Genomic DNA, 25,809 nt, shown 5'->3' on the forward strand with positions numbered 1-25,809 from the left:
AATGGACTTTGAGATCATGTTACCTTTTGCTTCGGCGTGTTGACACCTATTTCGCGCAGAATACTAGTGACCGTGGTCGCACTAGGATCGGGTCTCTCGACTTGATCTCAACAATCGCTTGCGGCAAGAAGGACCTTGAATCTTACTGCAAAAATTAAGAGTCCGGATTAATCTCCTCGACATAATCCTGATTTTTTCTAAAGAGATCTCGGGAAGAAAGAGTAAAAAATTTTGCTTCACCGTCCTCTTATGGTAAACAATAGAAGCCAAAATATCATATCAAGGAAGCGTCGTTAGAAGACAATCGAGAGTACTCACAGCACGCAACATGACTGCTGCGTCAATCCTTTTGGAAGGAGGATCTTGGATGACCATCTTTCTTTCCTTCTGCCTCCTGTTGCTCCTGTTGAATCTACTGGTAGAGCGAGGAAAATTTCTGTACGCCTTGAGGAAGGTGTCCTATCCCACAGCGCTGCCTATCATCGGTAACGCTTATCAGCTCTTCTGCTCGCAAGAAGGTAAGTCTTTGCGATTTTGGCATATTAAAAAATACAGGAATATCGCGGTGATGACCACGTGCGTATATTTTGTGTATGCATGATAACATAACATCATAATTTTCGCTAATGCATGACTATCATCACCGATGAGTTGAACGGATCACATTAACAACTTTGCTAAAAATAAAAATAGATGCAATATTCATTAATACCGCTTTTTCTCTGGTCGCATATACATATATATGTGTCGGATAAAAAAAGATATTATTACGAGGGAGCTGTATAAAGGAAATAATATTAGAGTACATTGCTTAAATTGTCCAAATAACACAACTTTCATATATAAAATATTTTAGTGTGTAAATGTTTACATTAATTTACGTAGCACGGATCATTGCCCTTTTGACATTTATTGCAGATGATACATTCGTAAGTGACGCTTTGAATCTTGTGGCTCTCTCTCTTTTGGTTTCTGAAACATACGATTTTGAAATATTAAAAAAATAACATTTTTAGAAAAGAGGATTTAGTCCCAACGACATTAACCTTGACATATGTTTTCAAGATTATGATCCACAATAACTTTCAAAAAGTTTAGGAATGTGTACTCGATCTCTACAATATAGAAGACGGAAAGAACGGCACGAACTTTCCGTTCAACCCAATATATATATCAACAAGAAAATGGTCCGTGCTATTTAATGTAAATATTTACCAATACCTTTTTCGATATGATTATGTAAAATAATTGGCAAAATCTGTTTTACAATAAACTAAACTCGTATTCTTTTCATCATTTTGATTAAAATCTCACTGGCACACATAGCATTATAATAAATCTTTGTGTCGAAAGATATAAGATTAAACTAAAATAAAATGTTCTGCGTTGCTGAATCATTTGATCTTTGATCATTTACGGAAATATCCAGAATATCTAAATATTTCAACATCTATAGATTAGATTCTTTCTGTATGTTGAATAGGACAAGCGTCACTTTTTTGAAAAGCAATGAATCTCTATTGAATAGTTATGCATATTAGAGGCGACCTCATAGATTTCAATGGCCTTGATATATATTATTATTAAGGACACGGACCCTGAGTAACTTTCAAAAGATTTTAACCGTCATTGTTTTATAAAAATTTATTAACAAAATAAATTTAATGAATAAATCGTAATTTTCTGACACCATATACATTTAAGAAGGTAATATATATCATTTTTTTTTTTATTAAGAAGATAATATATTAAGAATTTAATATATTATCTTCTTGATTAATATAAGATAATATATTAATATTTTATATAATTTTTATTATTTTATTTTATATGATTAATATAAGATAATAATATATTAAGAAGATAATATATCATGGCCATTGAAATCTGTGAGGTCGCCCCTAATATGCATTATTATTCTCTATTGAAAAATAACTTGGCACAATGCACGTTTGCTCTTTTTTCATGTAAAGAATTCTTTTATTATAAATATGATCGCGACATATTTTCAAAATATTTAAGTCAGGAGAAACCTAGGTAAATGAAAATATTATTTTATTGATCTAATTTCAATAAGTGATGTCAACACATTCTATTTTTGGAATGAAATATTTATAAAGAGATATGGAAGAGAGATATGGGAATGTAATATTCTATCTATTTTATACTTTTATCAATTATACTTTTGAAAGTTTACTTCTCTGTTTCTTTCTTTCTCTCTTTCGTGCATGCAGTAGAAATTTCTAGTTCAAATTAATCAAATAAACAAATATTGTGCAGAAAAGTATTTGTTTTTGCATTTGAAATAAAAAATGCCAAGAACACACCTGGTATATGTACATATTCCACATACAAGACGAGGCACCTAATTTACTTTATTAACTTGCAAAACACCTCCGATTATAAAAAAATAGATTATTCTAAAAATAGACGTACGTAATGATATCCTTGAAATTATCATTGACAACATTTTATTCGTATAACAATTTTTTATAAAACGTAATTACAAGTCAAATAAGTATGCAAGTTAGGTGGCTCACTTTATATGTACTAATGCATGTGACATATACAGGATGTCTAATAATAACCGTATCACCTCTCGTGTGCAGGTAGACCAGATAAAACCGAGGAGAAAAATTCATACATTATGACATAACGCATTCAATAAGCGCGCGTTAATTTGATTAAATGCAAATAATCATATCTGTCTTGTCATTGCGACAAAATACGTTACATCATTTTAATCACACTTTAAGCTTTTAGCTTTGTTGTTTAACGTGCTTATTAAAACGCTGACTAATTGATTGCGATAGCAGTCAAAGGTAACTTGATTAAACACGAAACGTCATCGTGTATAACAGCACATACTGATTTTAACACGAAAATTCAGAATTCTAAAAGTCATTTCTGATCATTGCTCTCTTTCTTCCTCTTTCTCTTTAACTAAATAAATTCTCGAATTGAGTAGATGACATGGGTTTTCAGAAATCCATGGCGAGCATCTATATGGCCGTTCAAGATATACTCATAACATGATGATTTTGATGTTGAAAAAATTCACGCGGATAATTCTGCAATATAATACACGACATTGAGAACAAATACGTGCCGATTGTTTGGGCTTTATGCGATTGGCGTCATGATAGAACGCCTATACGGTTCCTTCTGAATAATTGATGATCACTTTTATTCATTCGCGCGTAAGAGAAATTTTACAAGAAAATTAGAAAGGCAAGATGCGAGATGCGATTTCGATTATATCAAAGTCAAATGGTATTTGATTAGAATACGGTGAGAATAAATCAAAACTTTTTACAGTGCGAGATTATTTGGCAGAAAGAGATTTTCATATCATTCACATAAAATTATAAAATAACTAAAATTATTAAATCACTTTTCGATCCAGCGTCAAAAACACTTGGTTTTCTCAATTCGCATTTCTCAGATATATATGCATTCTTGACAATGAAGCACCAGTGAACCTCTGACAGTCTACACGGAATTTTCGTTAAAAAAAATGCAACATAGTTAAGAAATCTTGTATACAGAGAATGATACCTCCATTTAGTTCTAAGATAAGTAAAAAAAAAATTTGTTGGGAATAAAAAGTTCGCGTTTAATAATTATTTTAATAAGCACACACTTATATTATTTATGACACCCGTCATTCACAGAATGATATGTACAAGATGTAATAGTTTTTGCTTGCAATAAATATTATAGAGATTTCTTACATTTCGTAATAAAAGTTAGACAAGATTCATCCTCATACGCGTACATTTTGATTTTATTTCAATTTAGAATTGCTCATGCAAAATGAAATAATTTTCTTTTATAATAAATGAGAAAGACAACCGAGTATAAAAATAATATAATTGTGATATATATTATATTTCACATAAGTTTTGTTTTATTCGAACCATTATATAACAGTTTGATTCATCGTAAAACGGCATTCGTCTTTCATAATAGTATCTGTTCTCTGAACATTCAATCCTTAAAACTCAAGATTTTATAATATATATTTATTCTGTTAAGATAATCAAATTAATGATCATAATTAAAGATAATAATTTCGTACGACTTTCGAGAAAATGATAAAAAAAAGAGATCCATCTCGATTCACCAATAATAATCATCGGCCACCCCGCACGCGTAAAAAAACGAAGTCATGAAGAAGAGGAACAATAAGAAGAATCGGGTCAAGGTTGTTCGGGCGGTCTGAGTAACAGCACGCGATTTTATACGGGGCAACGGTGTTATGTACTCTCCTCTCGCGTTTTGGGGAGAGAATGAAAAGAGAAAGCATACAAGTAGGCAGAACAAGACATTACATAAAAAAAAAACCCCGCATCTGAAATTTTTTGCTGGCGGAGAACGATTCCAGATCAGACTTCAGCCAGACGTCGTCGTTCGCGAAGAGAGAATAGAATCTGAATTTGCTTTGATGCTTCACGTGCACTATGGTACATATGACAATTAATTGAACCGTCCGGCACAAAAGGCGAGGCGTGCAATTAACGTGCTGTGGTAACACTTTGTACGAATATATACTGCTAAAAGACCGTCATTGATCTTTATTGTTTTGCAAGACGAGAATAGGATATCTGGGAAAATTAACAGGACAGTTTATATAAGACTAATTAAAACATTATTATTGAGAGTTGATCTTGTTGGCCTTTAATCTCTATATATACTAATGTATAATATAATTTTATATATATAGGCAAAATAAAATATATAGTGATGAGAGAGAGAGAGAGAGAGAGAGAGAGACTAGAATAAAAAATCCTCCAATAAAATAAAATAAATAAAGAATAAAAGCGCAAAAAAATGAAAAGATTAAAAAATATTCTGCAATTTGTTTTTAAAACCTTACATATAAATTCAATTCTTCATCTACGCGCAAAAAGTTATTTTTTTAAACAAATCTCAGTTCGCGATATATTTGATTTATTAAAGTAAATAATGATAATAAACAAAGTATAAATACAATTTTATATTCTTTCGTATTCTTACGTAAAAAGAAATACTGTTTCGAAATGTCGCACAAAACCGGTCTGTCATCTTTATTTTACGCATAATACATTTTGCGCGTTATGTCATATTGTTAGAGAATAGAATGTATTTTTAGTTTCTTTTGAATCGGGAGGATCATTTAATTATTCGGGTGTTATACTTATGTAGACGGAAAGCACGAATAAAATGCTCTCTTTTGTTCTCGGCAATTAGACAGTGCACATGTGTCTTTCTCCTCTTCGCAACATATTACTCAGATATCTCGAATATTACGACACATATTTATTCTTTGTTTAAATACGCGACATATTCTTTATAGGAAAGCGGGGAAGCAGCTGGCATATCCAGCGCTAAAATAGTCGAAGGCCTACTACTGTCCGAAGGACGCCTAGCGTCTCGTTGCACGTCTGTCAAGGTCTCCGACAGCGCCTTTCGTTCTTTCCTGAGTGATGTCTCTCTCTCATTCTTTCTCTCTTGCTCTCTACATTTGTTCATCATCCATGTGCGGTGCAAATATATATACTGTTTATGTCGACCGGTCAATGTCCGGTCAGTCTCTCGGCCGTCAACTCACTGCACGTGCAGTGCGATTTCTCTCTTTCTCCGCTGCACCATTCTTGATACTCTTTCTTAATTCCCTCTATTTCTCTTTCTCTCTCTATCTCTCTTTCTTTTTTCCTGTTCGTTTCTACATCGACCTTTTTCTTTCAACGTGACATTCAAAATATATAAATAATCTCATCTTATATTTCTTTATCTCGTTGAAACAAATTATATCTGCCATACAAATTATCATTTCAATTAAAAAAAAATTTTGTATATTATAATGTTTAAATATAAAGAGAGAGAGAGATAAGTTCTTAAAAAAAGTTTTTATAATTATATATATAAAAAACATGTATGTAGCGATTATAATACAATGCATTATGGGACTTAATTATTTTCTTTTTTAAACTTTCTAGCTTATCTTAAATTATTGTTGTTTTTCAAAGCAATATTTATTTTTCTTTCTTTCTTTTTAGTTTAGAAATAGTTTAAATCCGCTTCAGATAGTAAAATTATATCAGCCCTATATTATCATCGCATCATATCTCTATACTCATGTTTTGTAAATATACCATATTTTGTAATTTAACTTCCGTTTTTAAAAAAATATATTTGATAAAATTAAATTATATATAATTTTTGCTATTCCTCCACATCGTTCATATTACGTTGCATCCACGTTCTGTTTCTTTATCACTAGCAGCGATTTTTTTATTCTCACTCCGACAAAGAGCGTAATTTGCATCAGCGAGACATAGAGTGAACCTAGAGCTACGATAACGACTCGATAATTGATCGGTCACAAAGTTGCACAAGGTCTATTTCTGCGCTTGCGACGCGGGTCGGTGACCGCGAGAGTAACTGATTGTGAATAATTGAAGATGATCCTCGTAAAAACGTCATAGATACGTAACAAGCGATATACATCGAACGCTTATTTTCGCGAAATAGAACGTTGTAAAATTATTTTCGAAAATTTTAAACTCTTCCTTTTATGAGTATGCATTCTCGAGAATATGCGTCTTAACAAAGGTAATTAAAGGAATCGTATTCGCGGTTTTTCCTCTTGCATCGAGAATAAATTTAATTCGTATTGATGGAAAATAAAGAAGAACAGGAAAGACGATGAGTGATTATTCGAATTATAATTAAATATTCGCAAGAGATCTATGCCTAACAATATAAAAATCTCGCGGTCGATGTGATCGCGTATGTAGCATATGTACATATATTTTATGTAGCATAAAAGAAAGAAATAATATTCATTTACACATAGCTGGGGGCAAAAGTATCGACATTCCGTTGTATAATTCCCTGTCACGATAAATAAATAGAAATCTTATAAAGAAATTGACAAAATAAGATTCAATTTTCTTACCTTTATTTTTAACAGAATAGAATACAATAAAACGACTTGTATTTCTTAGAACGCGATTTTACATCTAAATTTCAATTCGTCTCTTTTTTTGCAGAATTCTTTCAGAACTTGAGAAAATGGGCTCGCGAGTTTGGCGACATTTATTTAGTTTGGGTCGGCCTGCGGCCCTTCATCTTCCTCTACAGAGTGGAGACAGTGCAACCCTTGCTCAGTAGCAGTGTGCACATCGACAAGAGTCTCGAGTATGAATATTTGAAGCCGTGGCTTGGTACCGGTCTGGTGACTAGTACTGGTAAGTGATTCACGATTCATTAAGATCATATTGCGACGGCAATAAATATTAATAATTGTCATCGTATCAAAGATCGGATCTAAATATCTGTGCATTAATTAATAAATTAATTCACATATATCTTGATTCACATTTACAAATCAAATCACGTATTATCAATTATTATTATTGAGTTAAATAGCTACGTGAATGGATATAAATATTCAATGAATTGCATAAAACATTTTTACAATGTTAAAAGACATTACTACCAATAATAAATGATAAATGATAAATAAGCTAGATCCGAAGAAAAAGTTACTGTCGGCAATTTTTAAAATAATTTAAGATAAATTATATATATATCACAGTGATTGTGATCAGGTTAATGGCACGCTAGATAAGCGCACAATACAGTTATCTATATTAGGTGTATATGAGGAATTTAGAAGTTCAAATTCCAATTTTAAATTGGAATTCAATCTCTAAATTAATGTTTAAAATTTTATAAAAGACCAAAATATGTAACATCAAATCTTTATGCATATTTTATAAATCCTCAACTAGAAACGCGCGATTTTTATTTAGAAATCGTCCGCGTGTGCCCGACGAATATTCTTGAACATCACGTTCGACAAATATGTCACATCAATGTTTCATCATTGGTAACAACTGATAACACTGTAAGTTTTATTTTAGCAGTGTTGTCAAATTTCGAACTGTTCATGTTGCAATGTCGAATAGAATTTGCGTCCGAATCAAGCTTTAGGACAGACCGAGGAGATAAGCGGGATCAGGATCTACTTTGAAGCCGGTCTTATACACGATTATCAATCGGGGTCAAGTCTTTTGTCATGTTACTACCCGGTGCTCTTTGAAAATACTTGAATATCTAAAAAGTTTTACGCGGATTGAAATCTGTTCAACCTTCTAAACTCGTTTAAATCTAGCTACACACATACACACATACACATATATATATATAACGTAGAAGTTTTTACGATCTTCTTCTATTTAAATTTCAGTAGGCACTTCTGAGTTTTGATATATCATGCAATCTTGTCGAATAATATATGATATGTTTGATATACTGATAGTACCTAATTACTATAAGCTAATAAATTTTTAATTTGTTTCGAATTATTTTTAGAATGGACAACAATAATATTTTCATAATTTATAAATCACTCTACGGTGATGTTTCTCCTTGTATATTTAATTCTTTCTCTCTAAGAAAATAATATTTTTCTCTCGATATATCGCAGGTACCTTACGTGATATAGATAAATCTTATTCTCGGCTAAAACATTTGTTAGTTGACATAGTTGACATTTTGTGTGTTGCACTTTTATTGCATAACTTCTGAAATCAATGTCAATGTAGATGACGTGTTTCGAAAAATAAATCTCAGACATATCGATTGCATCGCTGAACAGTCACATCATCTCATAATTGTGTTCTCTCTCTTTAATATGTAATAAAATATATTATAATCAATGCCACATCAAAAATGTAAAATTAGTTAAAATTGTATATTTTTTTTTCAGGTGACAAATGGCACTTTCGCAGGAAACTGTTGACGCCGAGCTTCCACAGCGGTCTTCTCGAAACATATTTTAAAATTACGAAAGAAGAGATAAATGTTTTGATTTCCTGTCTCGAGAAAGAAGCGAACAAATGGTTTGATGTGGTACCTTACGCAAAACGTGCTACCCTTGATATTATATGCGGTGAGTTAATATAATTGCTGTTTTGATTCGATGATTTGATAAATCTAATTTTAAAGCTGTTTTAATTACATATATACAATAACCAATTTGCGATTTACGAATAAACAATTATTTCTAATAAGAAATATCGCTTTTTCTGATGTTAATTCGATGTATTTTTCGTTGTTTTATTATCGGATTTGTCACAAAAAAAAAAAAAATTAATTTTCTGCAATGCAACAACGTCGAACGTAATACAAGTCGACAAACTCTGTCAAATATATACGGCGGAACTAAAGCGTGAAGTATTTTTTTTTTGTCTTGCACGAGAATGAAAATTCAATCATCAGCTAATTGACACTCTTCGACATCCTTGATGATTTATATCAAAATCTGCATGATTTACGAATAGCGGTAAATCGCGAATCCTTTTTCTAGTCCAGATTGATAAGAACAACGCTTCTATCCGAGTTTGTATTATTAAGATAATACGACGATCCTTGTTTTCTCGTTTTCTTCCATATTTCAGATTTATTTCCTCGTTCTAATCTCTTCCGCATTCTTCTCGCATTACGATCGCTGTCGAGTTGAAGCAAATTGCGCGTTATTAATAGTTCTCATAATTATGTTTTAAAAAGAATGAAGCAGAGATTTCCGCGTATCAGTCGAGGTCATTGATTCTGACTTCTGATTAATAAGGAAAATTTTTCTCATTTGGCACAAATTTATCTGGCGCATTTTCATCGTACAAATAATACTTAAGAAAATAATACACGCGTGAAGAAGATGTGAGATAAATATTAACGATCAAAGGAAAAAATGTGTTAAAAGATTTCCGCAATGGTCTTCAACAGTTCTAATATTAGAATATTCAAACATTGTTCACGGCAATATACTCAAGGCGATTTGCAGAAAATTCTTTCGCGCCTCTTTTTTCATTGATTTTAACATCGTAAACAAGATTTCGTACATCTGCAATTTGTGTTATAGTGGCAAAAAATAATTAAATAATCAAGAATATGGAAAATCACAAGTAAAGTGTTGTACTACCGTAAAAGTCCTTGAAATAAATTCGTCATTTCCGATTTATCTTTCCCCGATAAAGCGAATCGTTTCGCTTTGGCATTGTGATTCACTTCCTTTGACGTAGACAAATCACGTATTTTCGAACTACACGATCGATGTATCTGCGTCTTACGTGTAGATGATTTAAAACGTCGATCTTTGTCGCGATCTTTTCGCGGCTGCGATAACTCGATTATCCGCTGCGTAGCTGTAGCGTTCATAGTGCTTAATTAGCATTTTGTTATCCAGATTCGTTTGATCTTTCATAATTAATAAATGTCTGTCATGCTTTGCACGAAACGTATTTGCTTCTACATAGATTCGCATTATTTTATATTCATAAAATTTGTTTTTTTTCTTTTGGCTAATTTCTTTACAACAATTATTTTCATTAAAGAAGTTTATTAAGAATTCTGACTGTCTAAAAGATTGCTAAATTAGGGACGTATAAACTACTAACCGATCGCTTTAAGCGCACTTGGTGAGACAAAATTAATGGGTTTCGTTGGTGAGTCGTGGATCACCTTTGGACACGCAAGCTCTAATATGCGGGACGTCGGCTTTGAAATTCCGCATTTCAAGGGCTTTTGAGAAGCCTCAGTTTCTGTTACGCGAGATCGAGGTTGTGCCAACCGAGTTGTCCGTTCTGTTATCTCGTAAAGCAAAGCAGATATTTTTACCTAAACAAATTTATGTATAAATATGATTTTAGAATATATCTCTATATCGCAATTGAACTCTGTAATATATTTCTAAGACCAATTAATTTTAATGTTAATTGAAAGTTAATTGAAACATAATTAAAACCTAATTGAAAGAAGTTAAAAGATAGAGGATAGATAAGATAATTTTTTTTAACTTTAAAATAAAGCACATAGATTTAATATAGAATTTTTGAAATAATGAAATCTTTTCAAAGGCAAAAATATGAAGCCAGAGAAATGATGCTGTTATTCAATTAAATAATTTTATTTGCATGTATTTTACATTCTCTTTGTAATTTCATTAAAAGAATGTGAATCAAAATACTATATAATTTAACAAAATGTGCTAGTATTTCTTTAAGAGTGTAAGTTTCAATTAAAAAGAGTCACGTACTTTAGCCAAATCTGTTAAAGGAACGTTAGGCTTGTGACTTTGCAGAGTAGATAATCCTGATATTGATGACACAGAGATAACCTTCTTTGGCTTGGGTTTCAAAATAGAAGTTTTAAAAATTAACGGATCATCGCTTGCATCATCATCGCATGAAGTCGAGTCCTCGTTATTTGAAGGGGAGCCTTCTTTGCTCGTTTGCTCTGCCCCAAATAGCGAATCTTTATCGAACAGATTGAACCCTGCAAATTCTGCGAGCTTGTCCGAGTCCTCATGAAATATTGTAATGAAATCCGCCATTTATTCACATTTGAAAGATAATGTCCATTTAGAAAAAAATAAATATTCGTAGCATATACACTTTTATATGATAATTTTTCTCAATCTTATCGCAATGTTTTTGTTGGATTATCTTATAATTATAATACCCAGAATTTTGAATTGGCAATAGGAAAAAAAAAAAAAGAAATAATCGATTATCACTCGCCTTGATTGTCTATTGCTTTAAAATGTTTCGACGAAGCGGCCTTGAAATATACGATATAATTGTTTTATGCAATTCATAATATTATTACAGTTAACTATTATTAATTTTCAGCGAAAGTATATCACACAATATTGCGTTAAACATTATTGCAAATAAATAATCCAAACTTTACAATATTTTTTTTGAAGCTTATAATTATTAACCATATACTGTGCTAATTAAAACAAAATATTAAATTGTTAAAAATTGTTTAGCATCTTCACCATATCTTATTAAAGTCATAGATAACAAAACTTATACGTTGCAATAATTTTATTGCAGAATCTGCAATGGGTTATAAACTTAATGCTCAAAGAAATTCCAAAAACGAATATGTCGAGGCTGTGGACAAGTAAGTGTCTTTTCCTTGAAATAATTTTTGTATAGGTTCTTTTTCCCAGTTCATACAATTTACAACATTGAAGTCATATAATGAAGTTATGTTACAAAAAGCCCGTTTTTGATTTTCAGAATAGCGTCTATTGTACAGATGCGTTTCACGAACGTGTGGATATCGTCTGATTTGATCTTCAACTTGACCAAAGCGGGAAAGGAGCACAATCACTCGCTCTCCGTTATTCACAATTTTGTCGACGAGGTAATGAAAATGTTCCAAGTTAAATGAATCCGGATGATTAAAGAGCTTTATAGCCATTTCCAACAACTGTGCCAATTTCGCGAGAGATCTCATGAAGCGAAGTTCGAACCAAAACTACGATTGGGATGATTTAGCACAATATATTGCGATTTCCAATTTTAAATTTCACCGGGGTAGCTATTGTTTAGTTGTTATTATAATTTTATTACAATTTTAAAATCAAAGTCGGGCACTAAATTTTGAATTAGATCACGATTTCAATCTCAAATTCAGGTAACATATTTGTATTTAGAAAAAAAGAAGAATCTCTTTCTTTTTTAACGCAATTTGATCTCAAAATTTTCCAAGCATAAATTATCCATCAGATCGGGAAAAAAATTTATTTATAATATTTTATTTTCGAAAATTTTAAACTCTTCCTTTTATGAGTATGCATTCTCGAGAATATGCGTCTTAACAAAGGTAATTAAAGGAATCGTATTCGCGGTTTTTCCTCTTGCATCGAGAATAAATTTAATTCGTATTGATGGAAAATAAAGAAGAACAGGAAAGACGATGAGTGATTATTCGAATTATAATTAAATATTCGCAAGAGATCTATGCCTAACAATATAAAAATCTCGCGGTCGATGTGATCGCGTATGTAGCATATGTACATATATTTTATGTAGCATAAAAGAAAGAAATAATATTCATTTACACATAGCTGGGGGCAAAAGTATCGACATTCCGTTGTATAATTCCCTGTCACGATAAATAAATAGAAATCTTATAAAGAAATTGACAAAATAAGATTCAATTTTCTTACCTTTATTTTTAACAGAATAGAATACAATAAAACGACTTGTATTTCTTAGAACGCGATTTTACATCTAAATTTCAATTCGTCTCTTTTTTTGCAGAATTCTTTCAGAACTTGAGAAAATGGGCTCGCGAGTTTGGCGACATTTATTTAGTTTGGGTCGGCCTGCGGCCCTTCATCTTCCTCTACAGAGTGGAGACAGTGCAACCCTTGCTCAGTAGCAGTGTGCACATCGACAAGAGTCTCGAGTATGAATATTTGAAGCCGTGGCTTGGTACCGGTCTGGTGACTAGTACTGGTAAGTGATTCACGATTCATTAAGATCATATTGCGACGGCAATAAATATTAATAATTGTCATCGTATCAAAGATCGGATCTAAATATCTGTGCATTAATTAATAAATTAATTCACATATATCTTGATTCACATTTACAAATCAAATCACGTATTATCAATTATTATTATTGAGTTAAATAGCTACGTGAATGGATATAAATATTCAATGAATTGCATAAAACATTTTTACAATGTTAAAAGACATTACTACCAATAATAAATGATAAATGATAAATAAGCTAGATCCGAAGAAAAAGTTACTGTCGGCAATTTTTAAAATAATTTAAGATAAATTATATATATATCACAGTGATTGTGATCAGGTTAATGGCACGCTAGATAAGCGCACAATACAGTTATCTATATTAGGTGTATATGAGGAATTTAGAAGTTCAAATTCCAATTTTAAATTGGAATTCAATCTCTAAATTAATGTTTAAAATTTTATAAAAGACCAAAATATGTAACATCAAATCTTTATGCATATTTTATAAATCCTCAACTAGAAACGCGCGATTTTTATTTAGAAATCGTCCGCGTGTGCCCGACGAATATTCTTGAACATCACGTTCGACAAATATGTCACATCAATGTTTCATCATTGGTAACAACTGATAACACTGTAAGTTTTATTTTAGCAGTGTTGTCAAATTTCGAACTGTTCATGTTGCAATGTCGAATAGAATTTGCGTCCGAATCAAGCTTTAGGACAGACCGAGGAGATAAGCGGGATCAGGATCTACTTTGAAGCCGGTCTTATACACGATTATCAATCGGGGTCAAGTCTTTTGTCATGTTACTACCCGGTGCTCTTTGAAAATACTTGAATATCTAAAAAGTTTTACGCGGATGGAAATCTGTTCAACCTTCTAAACTCGTTTAAATCTAGCTACACACATACACACATACACATATATATATATAACGTAGAAGTTTTTACGATCTTCTTCTATTTAAATTTCAGTAGGCACTTCTGAGTTTTGATATATCATGCAATCTTGTCGAATAATATATGATATGTTTGATATACTGATAGTACCTAATTACTATAAGCTAATAAATTTTTAATTTGTTTCGAATTATTTTTAGAATGGACAACAATAATATTTTCATAATTTATAAATCACTCTACGGTGATGTTTCTCCTTGTATATTTAATTCTTTCTCTCTAAGAAAATAATATTTTTCTCTCGATATATCGCAGGTACCTTACGTGATATAGATAAATCTTATTCTCGGCTAAAACATTTGTTAGTTGACATAGTTGACATTTTGTGTGTTGCACTTTTATTGCATAACTTCTGAAATCAATGTCAATGTAGATGACGTGTTTCGAAAAATAAATCTCAGACATATCGATTGCATCGCTGAACAGTCACATCATCTCATAATTGTGTTCTCTCTCTTTAATATGTAATAAAATATATTATAATCAATGCCACATCAAAAATGTAAAATTAGTTAAAATTGTATATTTTTTTTTCAGGTGACAAATGGCACTTTCGCAGGAAACTGTTGACGCCGAGCTTCCACAGCGGTCTTCTCGAAACATATTTTAAAATTACGAAAGAAGAGATAAATGTTTTGATTTCCTGTCTCGAGAAAGAAGCGAACAAATGGTTTGATGTGGTACCTTACGCAAAACGTGCTACCCTTGATATTATATGCGGTGAGTTAATATAATTGCTGTTTTGATTCGATGATTTGATAAATCTAATTTTAAAGCTGTTTTAATTACATATATACAATAACCAATTTGCGATTTACGAATAAACAATTATTTCTAATAAGAAATATCGCTTTTTCTGATGTTAATTCGATGTATTTTTCGTTGTTTTATTATCGGATTTGTCACAAAAAAAAAAAAAATTAATTTTCTGCAATGCAACAACGTCGAACGTAATACAAGTCGACAAACTCTGTCAAATATATACGGCGGAACTAAAGCGTGAAGTATTTTTTTTTTGTCTTGCACGAGAATGAAAATTCAATCATCAGCTAATTGACACTCTTCGACATCCTTGATGATTTATATCAAAATCTGCATGATTTACGAATAGCGGTAAATCGCGAATCCTTTTTCTAGTCCAGATTGATAAGAACAACGCTTCTATCCGAGTTTGTATTATTAAGATAATACGACGATCCTTGTTTTCTCGTTTTCTTCCATATTTCAGATTTATTTCCTCGTTCTAATCTCTTCCGCATTCTTCTCGCATTACGATCGCTGTCGAGTTGAAGCAAATTGCGCGTTATTAATAGTTCTCATAATTATGTTTTAAAAAGAATGAAGCAGAGATTTCCGCGTATCAGTCGAGGTCATTGATTCTGACTTCTGATTAATAAGGAAAATTTTTCTCATTTGGCACAAATTTATCTGGCGCATTTTCATCGTACAAATAATACTTAAGAAAATAATACACGCGTGAAGAAGATGTGAGATAAATATTAACGATCAAAGGAAAAAATGTGTTAAAAGATTTCCGCAATGGTCTTCAACAGTTCTAATATTAGAATATTCAAACATTGTTCACGGCAATATACTCAAGGCGATTTGCAGAAAATTCTTTCGCGCCTCTTTTTTCATTGATTTTAACATCGTAAACAAGATTTCGTACATCTGCAATTTGTGTTATAGTGGCAAAAAATAATTAAATAATCAAGAATATGGAAAATCACAAGTAAAGTGTTGTACTACCGTAAAAGTCCTTGAAATAAATTCGTCATTTCCGATTTATCTTTCCCCGATAAAGCGAATCGTTTCGCTTTGGCATTGTGATTCACTTCCTTTGACGTAGACAAATCACGTATTTTCGAACTACACGATCGATGTATCTGCGTCTTACGTGTAGATGATTTAAAACGTCGATCTTTGTCGCGATCTTTTCGCGGCTGCGATAACTCGATTATCCGCTGCGTAGCTGTAGCGTTCATAGTGCTTAATTAGCATTTTGTTATCCAGATTCGTTTGATCTTTCATAATTAATAAATGTCTGTCATGCTTTGCACGAAACGTATTTGCTTCTACATAGATTCGCATTATTTTATATTCATAAAATTTGTTTTTTTTCTTTTGGCTAATTTCTTTACAACAATTATTTTCATTAAAGAAGTTTATTAAGAATTCTGACTGTCTAAAAGATTGCTAAATTAGGGACGTATAAACTACTAACCGATCGCTTTAAGCGCACTTGGTGAGACAAAATTAATGGGTTTCGTTGGTGAGTCGTGGATCACCTTTGGACACGCAAGCTCTAATATGCGGGACGTCGGCTTTGAAATTCCGCATTTCAAGGGCTTTTGAGAAGCCTCAGTTTCTGTTACGCGAGATCGAGGTTGTGCCAACCGAGTTGTCCGTTCTGTTATCTCGTAAAGCAAAGCAGATATTTTTACCTAAACAAATTTATGTATAAATATGATTTTAGAATATATCTCTATATCGCAATTGAACTCTGTAATATATTTCTAAGACCAATTAATTTTAATGTTAATTGAAAGTTAATTGAAACATAATTAAAACCTAATTGAAAGAAGTTAAAAGATAGAGGATAGATAAGATAATTTTTTTTAACTTTAAAATAAAGCACATAGATTTAATATAGAATTTTTGAAATAATGAAATCTTTTCAAAGGCAAAAATATGAAGCCAGAGAAATGATGCTATTATTCAATTAAATAATTTTATTTGCATGTATTTTACATTCTCTTTGTAATTTCATTAAAAGAATGTGAATCAAAATACTATATAATTTAACAAAATGTGCTAGTATTTCTTTAAGAGTGTAAGTTTCAATTAAAAAGAGTCACGTACTTTAGCCAAATCTGTTAAAGGAACGTTAGGCTTGTGACTTTGCAGAGTAGATAATCCTGATATTGATGACACAGAGATAACCTTCTTTTGCTTGGGTTTCAAAATAGAAGTTTTAAAAATTAACGGATCATCGCTTGCATCATCATCGCATGAAGTCGAGTCCTCGTTATTTGAAGGGGAGCCTTCTTTGCTCGTTTGCTCTGCCCCAAATAGCGAATCTTTATCGAACAGATTGAACCCTGCAAATTCTGCGAGCTTGTCCGAGTCCTCATGAAATATTGTAATGAAATCCGCCATTTATTCACATTTGAAAGATAATGTCCATTTAGAAAAAAATAAATATTCGTAGCATATACACTTTTATATGATAATTTTTCTCAATCTTATCGCAATGTTTTTGTTGGATTATCTTATAATTATAATACCCAGAATTTTGAATTGGCAATAGGAAAAAAAAAAAAAAAAAAAATCGATTATCACTCGCCTTGATTGTCTATTGCTTTAAAATGTTTCGACGAAGCGGCCTTGAAATATACGATATAATTGTTTTATGCAATTCATAATATTATTACAGTTAACTATTATTAATTTTCAGCGAAAGTATATCACACAATATTGCGTTAAACATTATTGCAAATAAATAATCCAAACTTTACAATATTTTTTTTGAAGCTTATAATTATTAACCATATACTGTGCTAATTAAAACAAAATATTAAATTGTTAAAAATTGTTTAGCATCTTCACCATATCTTATTAAAGTCATAGATAACAAAACTTATACGTTGCAATAATTTTATTGCAGAATCTGCAATGGGTTATAAACTTAATGCTCAAAGAAATTCCAAAAACGAATATGTCGAGGCTGTGGACAAGTAAGTGTCTTTTCCTTGAAATAATTTTTGTATAGGTTCTTTTTCCCAGTTCATACAATTTACAACATTGAAGTCATATAATGAAGTTATGTTACAAAAAGCCCGTTTTTGATTTTCAGAATAGCGTCTATTGTACAGATGCGTTTCACGAACGTGTGGATATCGTCTGATTTGATCTTCAACTTGACCAAAGCGGGAAAGGAGCACAATCACTCGCTCTCCGTTATTCACAATTTTGTCGACGAGGTAATGAAAATGTTCCAAGTTAAATGAATCCGGATGATTAAAGAGCTTTATAGCCATTTCCAACAACTGTGCCAATTTCGCGAGAGATCTCATGAAGCGAAGTTCGAACCAAAACTACGATTGGGATGATTTAGCACAATATATTGCGATTTCCAATTTTAAATTTCACCGGGGTAGCTATTGTTTAGTTGTTATTATAATTTTATTACAATTTTAAAATCAAAGTCGGGCACTAAATTTTGAATTAGATCACGATTTCAATCTCAAATTCAGGTAACATATTTGTATTTAGAAAAAAAGAAGAATCTCTTTCTTTTTTAACGCAATTTGATCTCAAAATTTTCCAAGCATAAATTATCCATCAGATCGGGAAAAAAATTTATTTATAATATTTCCGCTTTCGTCACATATACGGAATGCTTCATTTGCAGGTAATCGCGAAGAGAAAGGCCGAATGGAAGTTGAAACATGATGGAAATTTTAATAAACCGTCGAATAAGAAACAGGCTCTGCTGGATTTGTTACTCGAGATATCACAAAACGGAACCGTCCTTTCAGATGAAGATATTCGTGAAGAGGTAAATACTTTTATGTACGCCGGACACGATACGGTGGCTACCAGCATAGCTTGGACGCTTTACGCTTTGGGGCGACATCCCGAGTACCAGGTACGTCCTATCGTATTGCATTATTTAACTCTAGCAATTCTCGTCGGAATTTAATAAATCTTCGACATTTACAATATTTTATCCTTGAGAGGGAAAGATTTCCAGAAGATTTAATTAATAAATATAATATAATAAATATATATATTTAATCAATAAATATATACTTTTTTCTCACATTTTTAATATTAACTTAACAACATCTTCTCAACATCTTCTCTTGCCTTCTTTTTAGGAAAAGATCATAGACGAATATAACGATGTAATGGGCACAACGGAAATTACACTAAACAACATTCACAAATTAACATGGCTGGATGCCTGCATTAAGGAGCAATGGAGGCTATATCCAGTAGCTCCGCTCATAGCGAGACAGATCTATAAGCCGATCGACTTAAGTAAGTACCTCGTATTTTTTGAGAAATCAATATATCTCTCTTCACGATTTCCAGCAAGATATTATTTATTTGATAATATTACATTGCATTATTATTTCATATTTCTCAATTAATGTTATGTGTTATAGATATATAACATTAGTTGATATAAATAATAAATACTTGTAGAATATTGTTTTATTGAATAATTGTCAAACAACAAATTTTAAGATGTAGCTATTAATATTGCAAATATAATTGAAAATTGCGCGATGCAAACGTGATAGGCTTCTCTTATCTATACGAATTATGTTTCTCTATTTTTAGTGGGCATCGAAATTCCGCCAGGCTCGACGGTTATCATCAACTCCTATCTGCTACATCGTGACGATCGTTACTTTCCCGATCCGCATGTTTATCGTCCGGAGCGTTTCTTGCCGGACAGTCCCAAATTACCGCCTTACGTTTTCATCCCTTTCAGTGCCGGTTCACGAAATTGCATCGGCTGGAGATTTGCCACGTTAGTCATTAAAGTGGCCGTCTTATCCATATTAAAAAGTTTCCGCGTGGAAGCTCTCGACACGGAAGACCAACTGCGCTTCATATCCGAATTGGTACTTATCAATGCAAACGGACTTCATCTCAAAATAACACCACGCAAGCAATGAAAACGAAATTCTTTTCCATCTTTAAAATATACTAGAACATCACAAGCGCGCGCCATTTATTTTATGATACATAGAGCTTATACTAATTGAGGGGCCTTGCCTATATGCCAACCATAGCCAGTTGGTTAACGTCAAAATATTTCCTTGCTGTGACTCTCGGAACACGTTCGATATATAACAAGAAAATTTTTTTCTTGCGGGAACAATTATAGAAGTTTTAATAATACTAGCACAACACAACGCGCGCTTCGCGCGCGGCATTTATTCTTTTTCATTAAACATTTTTAACGATATATACACAAAATAACTGTCAAAATATGCAATGACAGCCGCTCACGAAGTAAGCGCAATGACAGAACCAATCAGCATCGCGGAAAAGAGGCAACAATACACTTCGAGACTTTCGAGTATCGACATAACATGCCTCTTTTAGATAGGGAGTAATATGAGAAGATGATATGTTAGCTTTAATTTAGGACCGAAAGTCTCTCCTTCTCTCTCTGCTTTACTTTAAAAAGATTAGGAAAAGAAAAAGAAGCAAGACAATCAAAAATTGAATCTGCCGCTTATTGAGCAAATATCTTCTTAATCTGTTTTCAGTAAAAATTATATATATGTAAAAAAATTATGTATATGTATGTGTGTATGTTTATAAAAATATGAATCTTATATTTTAATGTTATTATGTACTTTCTTTTTTTCCTTTAGTTTTCATAATTTATTCAAACAATAAGTTCAAAAATTTTAAATTATAATATTAATTATAATATTATAATATGAATAATTTTTAGCAACAAATGAGCAACAAATAAAAATATTAATTAGAATTGATTCTGCTCATTCTGTTCCGCTAACTTATAAGACGTTTCCAGAAAATCCTGTTTATGTAAAATGATTGATAATCTAATTATATATATTATACGAAAAGTCTGATTGTGCTCAGACAATCGGAATCTATCTGTCAAGCTGTTTAGTTATTTTAGTTATAAGAGTGTTAAATAGCGTGTTCTATATTTATTCGGTAAGATAAATATATTTTTTATTTATATTTTATTATATCCACATAAAAGTTCTAAACCGAGTTGGTTTAATACTGTGGTTTATTTAATAAACTCTAAATATTTTTAATTTATAAATATTTTATAAACTTTGTAATTATAAATATTTTGTCACTTAACGCAAATATTTTAAAAAGTATACATTGTATCAAAAACTTTCGACAAAAATTAAAGGATTTTAAAAAGAACATAACGTATTAGTAATGTTTGTTTGAGAAGTTTTAGAAAGCTGACTAGAGACGGACCGAAAAACGCAAAGTCACCATACTCCTACCAATCTAACTAATTAATATACATATTAAACACGAGATGTAACGGGGCTCACTCGCTCACTCAATCGCATCGTGATAAAATACTATACGTATCGCGTCCAATCTCTATAACCGCGAATAAATGAAAAATGTATCAAGTCTTATGAAATATTGTATATTAATTTCTACCAAAAGTCCGGGAGTGTCTTATTCTGAGTGTGGATCTTAATCCTTGGGGCGTACAAATCCCCAAAAAAACCCTTTCTTAGCGGCTAGGGGCATAACAACTGTATTATATTTATATTTATTTATATTTAACAAATAATAATTTTTTTGTTGCAAATCAAAGATTCACGTAAAGAAAATTGAGAAATATACATAGATTAACGCATACCGCAACATAATTCGATCAATATGGACTACTTGATCTATTGCTCAACGGCACTGGTGATATCGTTCGGTCTCTTCTACATATACGCCAAATACAAACTATCTTACTGGAGTAGACGTGGTGTCAAAACCCCTCCGACAAATTTGATTTTTGGCAATTTTAAAGACTGCATTACTTTAAAGAAGTCGGCGGGTGAGGTGATATGTGAGATCTATAACAGTGCCGATCCGGACGATCCCTATATTGGTTTTTATATCTTCCACAAGCCTATGCTGCTCCTGCGGAACCACGATTTGATCAAACAGGTGATGATAACAGACTTCCAGGTTTTCCCGAATCGACGGTTTGGTTCAAGTAACGAGAGGGATGTAGTAGGTCTAGACAGTCTCCTGTCTATCAAACAGCCTAGATGGAAATATGTGAGAGGAAAGTTGACTTCGTCGTTGACTGGGCAGAAGTTGAAGAATATGTTGCCGCTGATGGAGGAGTGCGGAAAACCTATGTTGAAATTCATCGAGAACTTCCTGGCAGATGAGATTGGCCAGAATAAGTTCGAAATGAAAGACATCTGTAGTCGTTATATCAACGATGTTATAGCTTCTATAGCGTTCGGTATTAATACAAATTCATTTGAAGAAAAAGAGAACGCTTTCTGGAAAAATGGTGAGATATTGCTGTATTTTTATCTGACGCGTGAAAACTAATAAAGGGCTATTAACAAATATTTGACAAATATTTTTTATGCACTATTATTTGGCACTTGCATGAGAGAATTAATTGTTCTTTATTTAGTAATAAAGTAGCAAAAATTGAAGCAATGCAAAAGCATAAAAGATGTTTAAAATATGTCGAAAAGACGTCTTTTCAACATTTTGCACATTTCTACGTATGTTTTTATTTTCTTAACAAAATTGGATAATAGTTAATTTACATATAAAGAAATTTTAACTATAACTAATAATTTGTAGGTTTCGCGAATAGCAACCTATCATTATTATCATATTCATTTTCTTATTTCATAGAAATTAAGTAATCACTAATAATTTGTAGGTTTCGCGAATAGCAACCTATCATTATTATCATATTCATTATCTTATTTCATAGAAATTAAGTAATCACTAATGATAATAGGTTGCTATAATGCAAAACATGCGAAAGAATGATAAGAAAATTGTGTTATTTCATTTATGAAATATACAATTATAGACATATATGTATGGAGTAAAAAATTACAATATACATTACTTAGCATTTGCAGGTTTAAAGATCTTCAGAGGGTTCACGAACAGCATAAAGTTCATTATTCTCTTCTTCATTCCTGAATGGGGTCTCTTTATAGGGCCTTTGATTAAAGAACCCGCGAATTATTTTCGCGAAATTTTTTGGGATTCCATGAACACCAGAGAAAGAATGGGATATAAAAGAGGAGATGTCATAGATTCTTTGTTAGCGCTTAAAAATGGAAATCAAGATCCTATTTATAGTAAGGATCGTTCGACTCGTAAAATAATTTAAATAGTAACACACAATTTTATATATACAGGGTGCGGCATTTATAGTGACGCGGGCATATTTTTCGGAAACGAAGTTGTAATGCTATAAAGTTCTATATATTTTTCCGTATTTTATAAATCTATAAATTTTGAAGAGAATGAAAGATATTTATTAATATTAATATCGTTGTTTGATATAAATATCCGTAGAGTTTGAAGGCGATAATTTAGTGGCGCAGTCGGCCAGTTTGTACATAGCTGGATTCGAGGCAACCACGACTACAATCGCATTTACTCTAGCTGATTTGTCGCGTCATCCAGAACATCAAGCCATTTTATATGACGAAATACAAACACATCTGTCAGGACAAAAAATGACCGTGGATTTAATTAATGAAATATCTTTCTTGGATTGCGTCATAAATGAATCAATGAGGTTACATCCTCCTTTGCCTATTTTGGATAGGACAGCTATAAAAGATTATAAGGTTAATAATAACAGCAATAGACTTATTGTCAGAATACTAAGAACTAAGTGAGGAAACTGGCAAATAAAAACCAAGGCACGGGTATTGATGCGCGAACTTATTATTGTTAAATCTTTTAATAAATGTGTATTAAAAATGTACGTTCTGGACTGTTTTTTAGTCCATCTTCAGCGTAGATATAAATATATGAAGATTATATTGGTATTTTAAAACTGGATATACACAATACTTGTTGTTGCAATCAAATTTTAAATTAAAATCGATAATCAGAGAGAAAGACTCACTAAAACCCACGTAGAATCTGTACAAATCAGTGAACAACTTCTAAACACCATCACCACACGTATATCCGTCGATGGTTTACATTATAATATAGATTATATTGTCTATTAATTTGTACAGACTCTACGCGGATTTTAGAGAGTCTTCCTTTTTGAATATCGATTTTAATTTAAAATTTGACTGCAACAACAAATATTGTGTGTCAAGTTTTAAAATACCAATGTAACCTTCATATATTTATATCTATGCCGAAGATGGTTCAAGAAACGGTCCGAAACATTTCTAATATACATTTATTACTAAAATTTAAGAATAATTAATTCGCGCAATACCCTTGGCTCTTATTTGCCAGTTTTTCCTCTTAAATTATAAGATGAACACAATCTTATAAATGACTGAATAAATCATTATATACATTATCATTTTCTTAATAATTACATACATTTTCACTTTCATAGCTTCCAGGCACTGAGTTAACAATCGAGAAGGGTGTTTCGGTATATGTCTCTATAAATGCAACGTGTCAAGATCCTAAGTACTTTCTTAATCCAAATGATTTTATGCCATCGAGAATAGAGATAGAACAGGAGAAAAAATTTTATGAAACTTTGGCATTTGGTATTGGACCACGAGCGTGTATAGGTCAGTTATATAAAATACAATCTGACAAAAATAAATTGTGTAATTAATAATGACAGATGTAATTTATACTTCTTCCTTTTTTTTTATTATACAAATAGACATGTAACAGACATATAAATTTACATTTATACAATTATATCTGTCTTTTAAATTTTCAGGACAAAGATTGGCTATATTACTTGTAAAAGTAGCGTTAATTATGATTCTGTCGAATTATACTGTTTGCTGCGACATGAATAAAAAACGCACAAATGATAACGCAATGGGCTTTTTCACGTACGTAGCTGATGGTTTGTATTTGCTATTCAAAAAACGTGACAAATAAGTGTACAAATAAGCAAATACATAGATATACTTTTGTGTAAGCATATTTCTAGCAAGCGCAATGGAATTTGTAATTTTCACAATATTTGTAATTAAATAAAAATTGAATTAGATAGAAACGGAAATTTCTTGATTGATCCTATTTTATTAAAGATTTAATTAGATATGGATAAATATAAGCAACATAAACTAATGGATTTTCTAATGTAATTTTTATTAATTTCACATTGATTTGTATGTGTAACAATTTATAAATTTTAATCATAAACATTTTATATGTATTTGCGAAACTATATTGCAAAATAAATATATATTCAAGTTACAAGTTGAAAAAAACAATATTTGTTTCTAGAATGAGCCTGCTACATATTAGGTAAGTGCTTATAATACTTGGAAAATTATCTTTTCAAAGAAAAAAAAAAGTTTTACGCGCTTATCTAAAAAGAATGTTATAGAATGAATATCTCGAAACATAAGCCTTGGAGCCGAGAGATATCAGAGTACACCTTATCAACAAAATAATTTTCAATATAATCCAGCCAGCTGCGTTAAAGTTGCCACATATCTAAGATCTAATTATCTAATATATGATTGAAAATCTAATATAATAATAAATTTATTTCTTCAGATTTTTGTGCAAATATATAAAAACAATTTTTTTTCTAGCAAAAATTATTTTATTGTTACTCATAACTTTATATTAATCATACTCAAATTGTATAAATATTTTTTACGGCATAAATGATCAAAATAATCAATAATTAAAGCAAAAATTAAAAAATGTTCAAATTATAAATTATTTATGTGTGCATCTTTGTATGCCCATTGACAGGCAGTCACACATATTCCAGGATTAAATATTTGACCCAATTTGTCCTAATTTACCCATTT

The 25,809-nt window shown here is 31.4% G+C and overlaps 3 protein-coding genes across 4 annotated transcripts in view; 2 read left to right on the plus strand and 1 right to left on the minus strand.

Moving 5' to 3' along the window:
- LOC115245478 overlaps positions 1-25,809 on the minus strand; it is a 43,201-nt gene that overhangs the window by 13,607 nt on the left and 3,785 nt on the right. The gene's annotated exons all lie outside the window — the stretch shown is intronic.
- LOC115245486 (cytochrome P450 4c3-like) lies at positions 223-20,671 on the plus strand. The gene is made up of 8 exons (XM_029823836.1): positions 223-518; positions 7,038-7,235; positions 8,762-8,944; positions 11,892-11,961; positions 12,081-12,207; positions 18,711-18,947; positions 19,180-19,342; positions 19,649-20,671. The coding sequence occupies exons 1-8, from the start codon at positions 329-331 to the stop codon at positions 19,987-19,989; spliced, it is 1,509 nt and encodes a 502-aa protein (XP_029679696.1). The 5' UTR covers positions 223-328; the 3' UTR covers positions 19,990-20,671.
- LOC115245477 (cytochrome P450 6k1-like) lies at positions 20,900-25,257 on the plus strand. Of its 2 annotated transcripts, XM_029823824.1 has the most exons (6): positions 20,900-21,010; positions 21,648-22,352; positions 22,948-23,172; positions 23,393-23,670; positions 24,411-24,594; positions 24,753-25,257. In XM_029823824.1, exons 2-6 carry the CDS (start codon positions 21,713-21,715, stop codon positions 24,917-24,919), a joined length of 1,494 nt encoding a protein of 497 aa, XP_029679684.1. In that variant the 5' UTR covers positions 20,900-21,010; positions 21,648-21,712; the 3' UTR covers positions 24,920-25,257. The 2 variants fall into 2 exon arrangements, with proteins under 2 accessions (XP_029679684.1, XP_029679683.1); XM_029823823.1 differs by lacking the exon at positions 20,900-21,010 and having other exon boundaries at positions 21,355-22,352.

The sequence above is a fragment of the Formica exsecta genome, unplaced genomic scaffold, assembly GCF_003651465.1.
Source record: "Formica exsecta isolate Colony F162 unplaced genomic scaffold, ASM365146v1 scaffold98, whole genome shotgun sequence".
Classification (NCBI taxonomy): Eukaryota; Metazoa; Arthropoda; class Insecta; order Hymenoptera; family Formicidae; genus Formica; species Formica exsecta.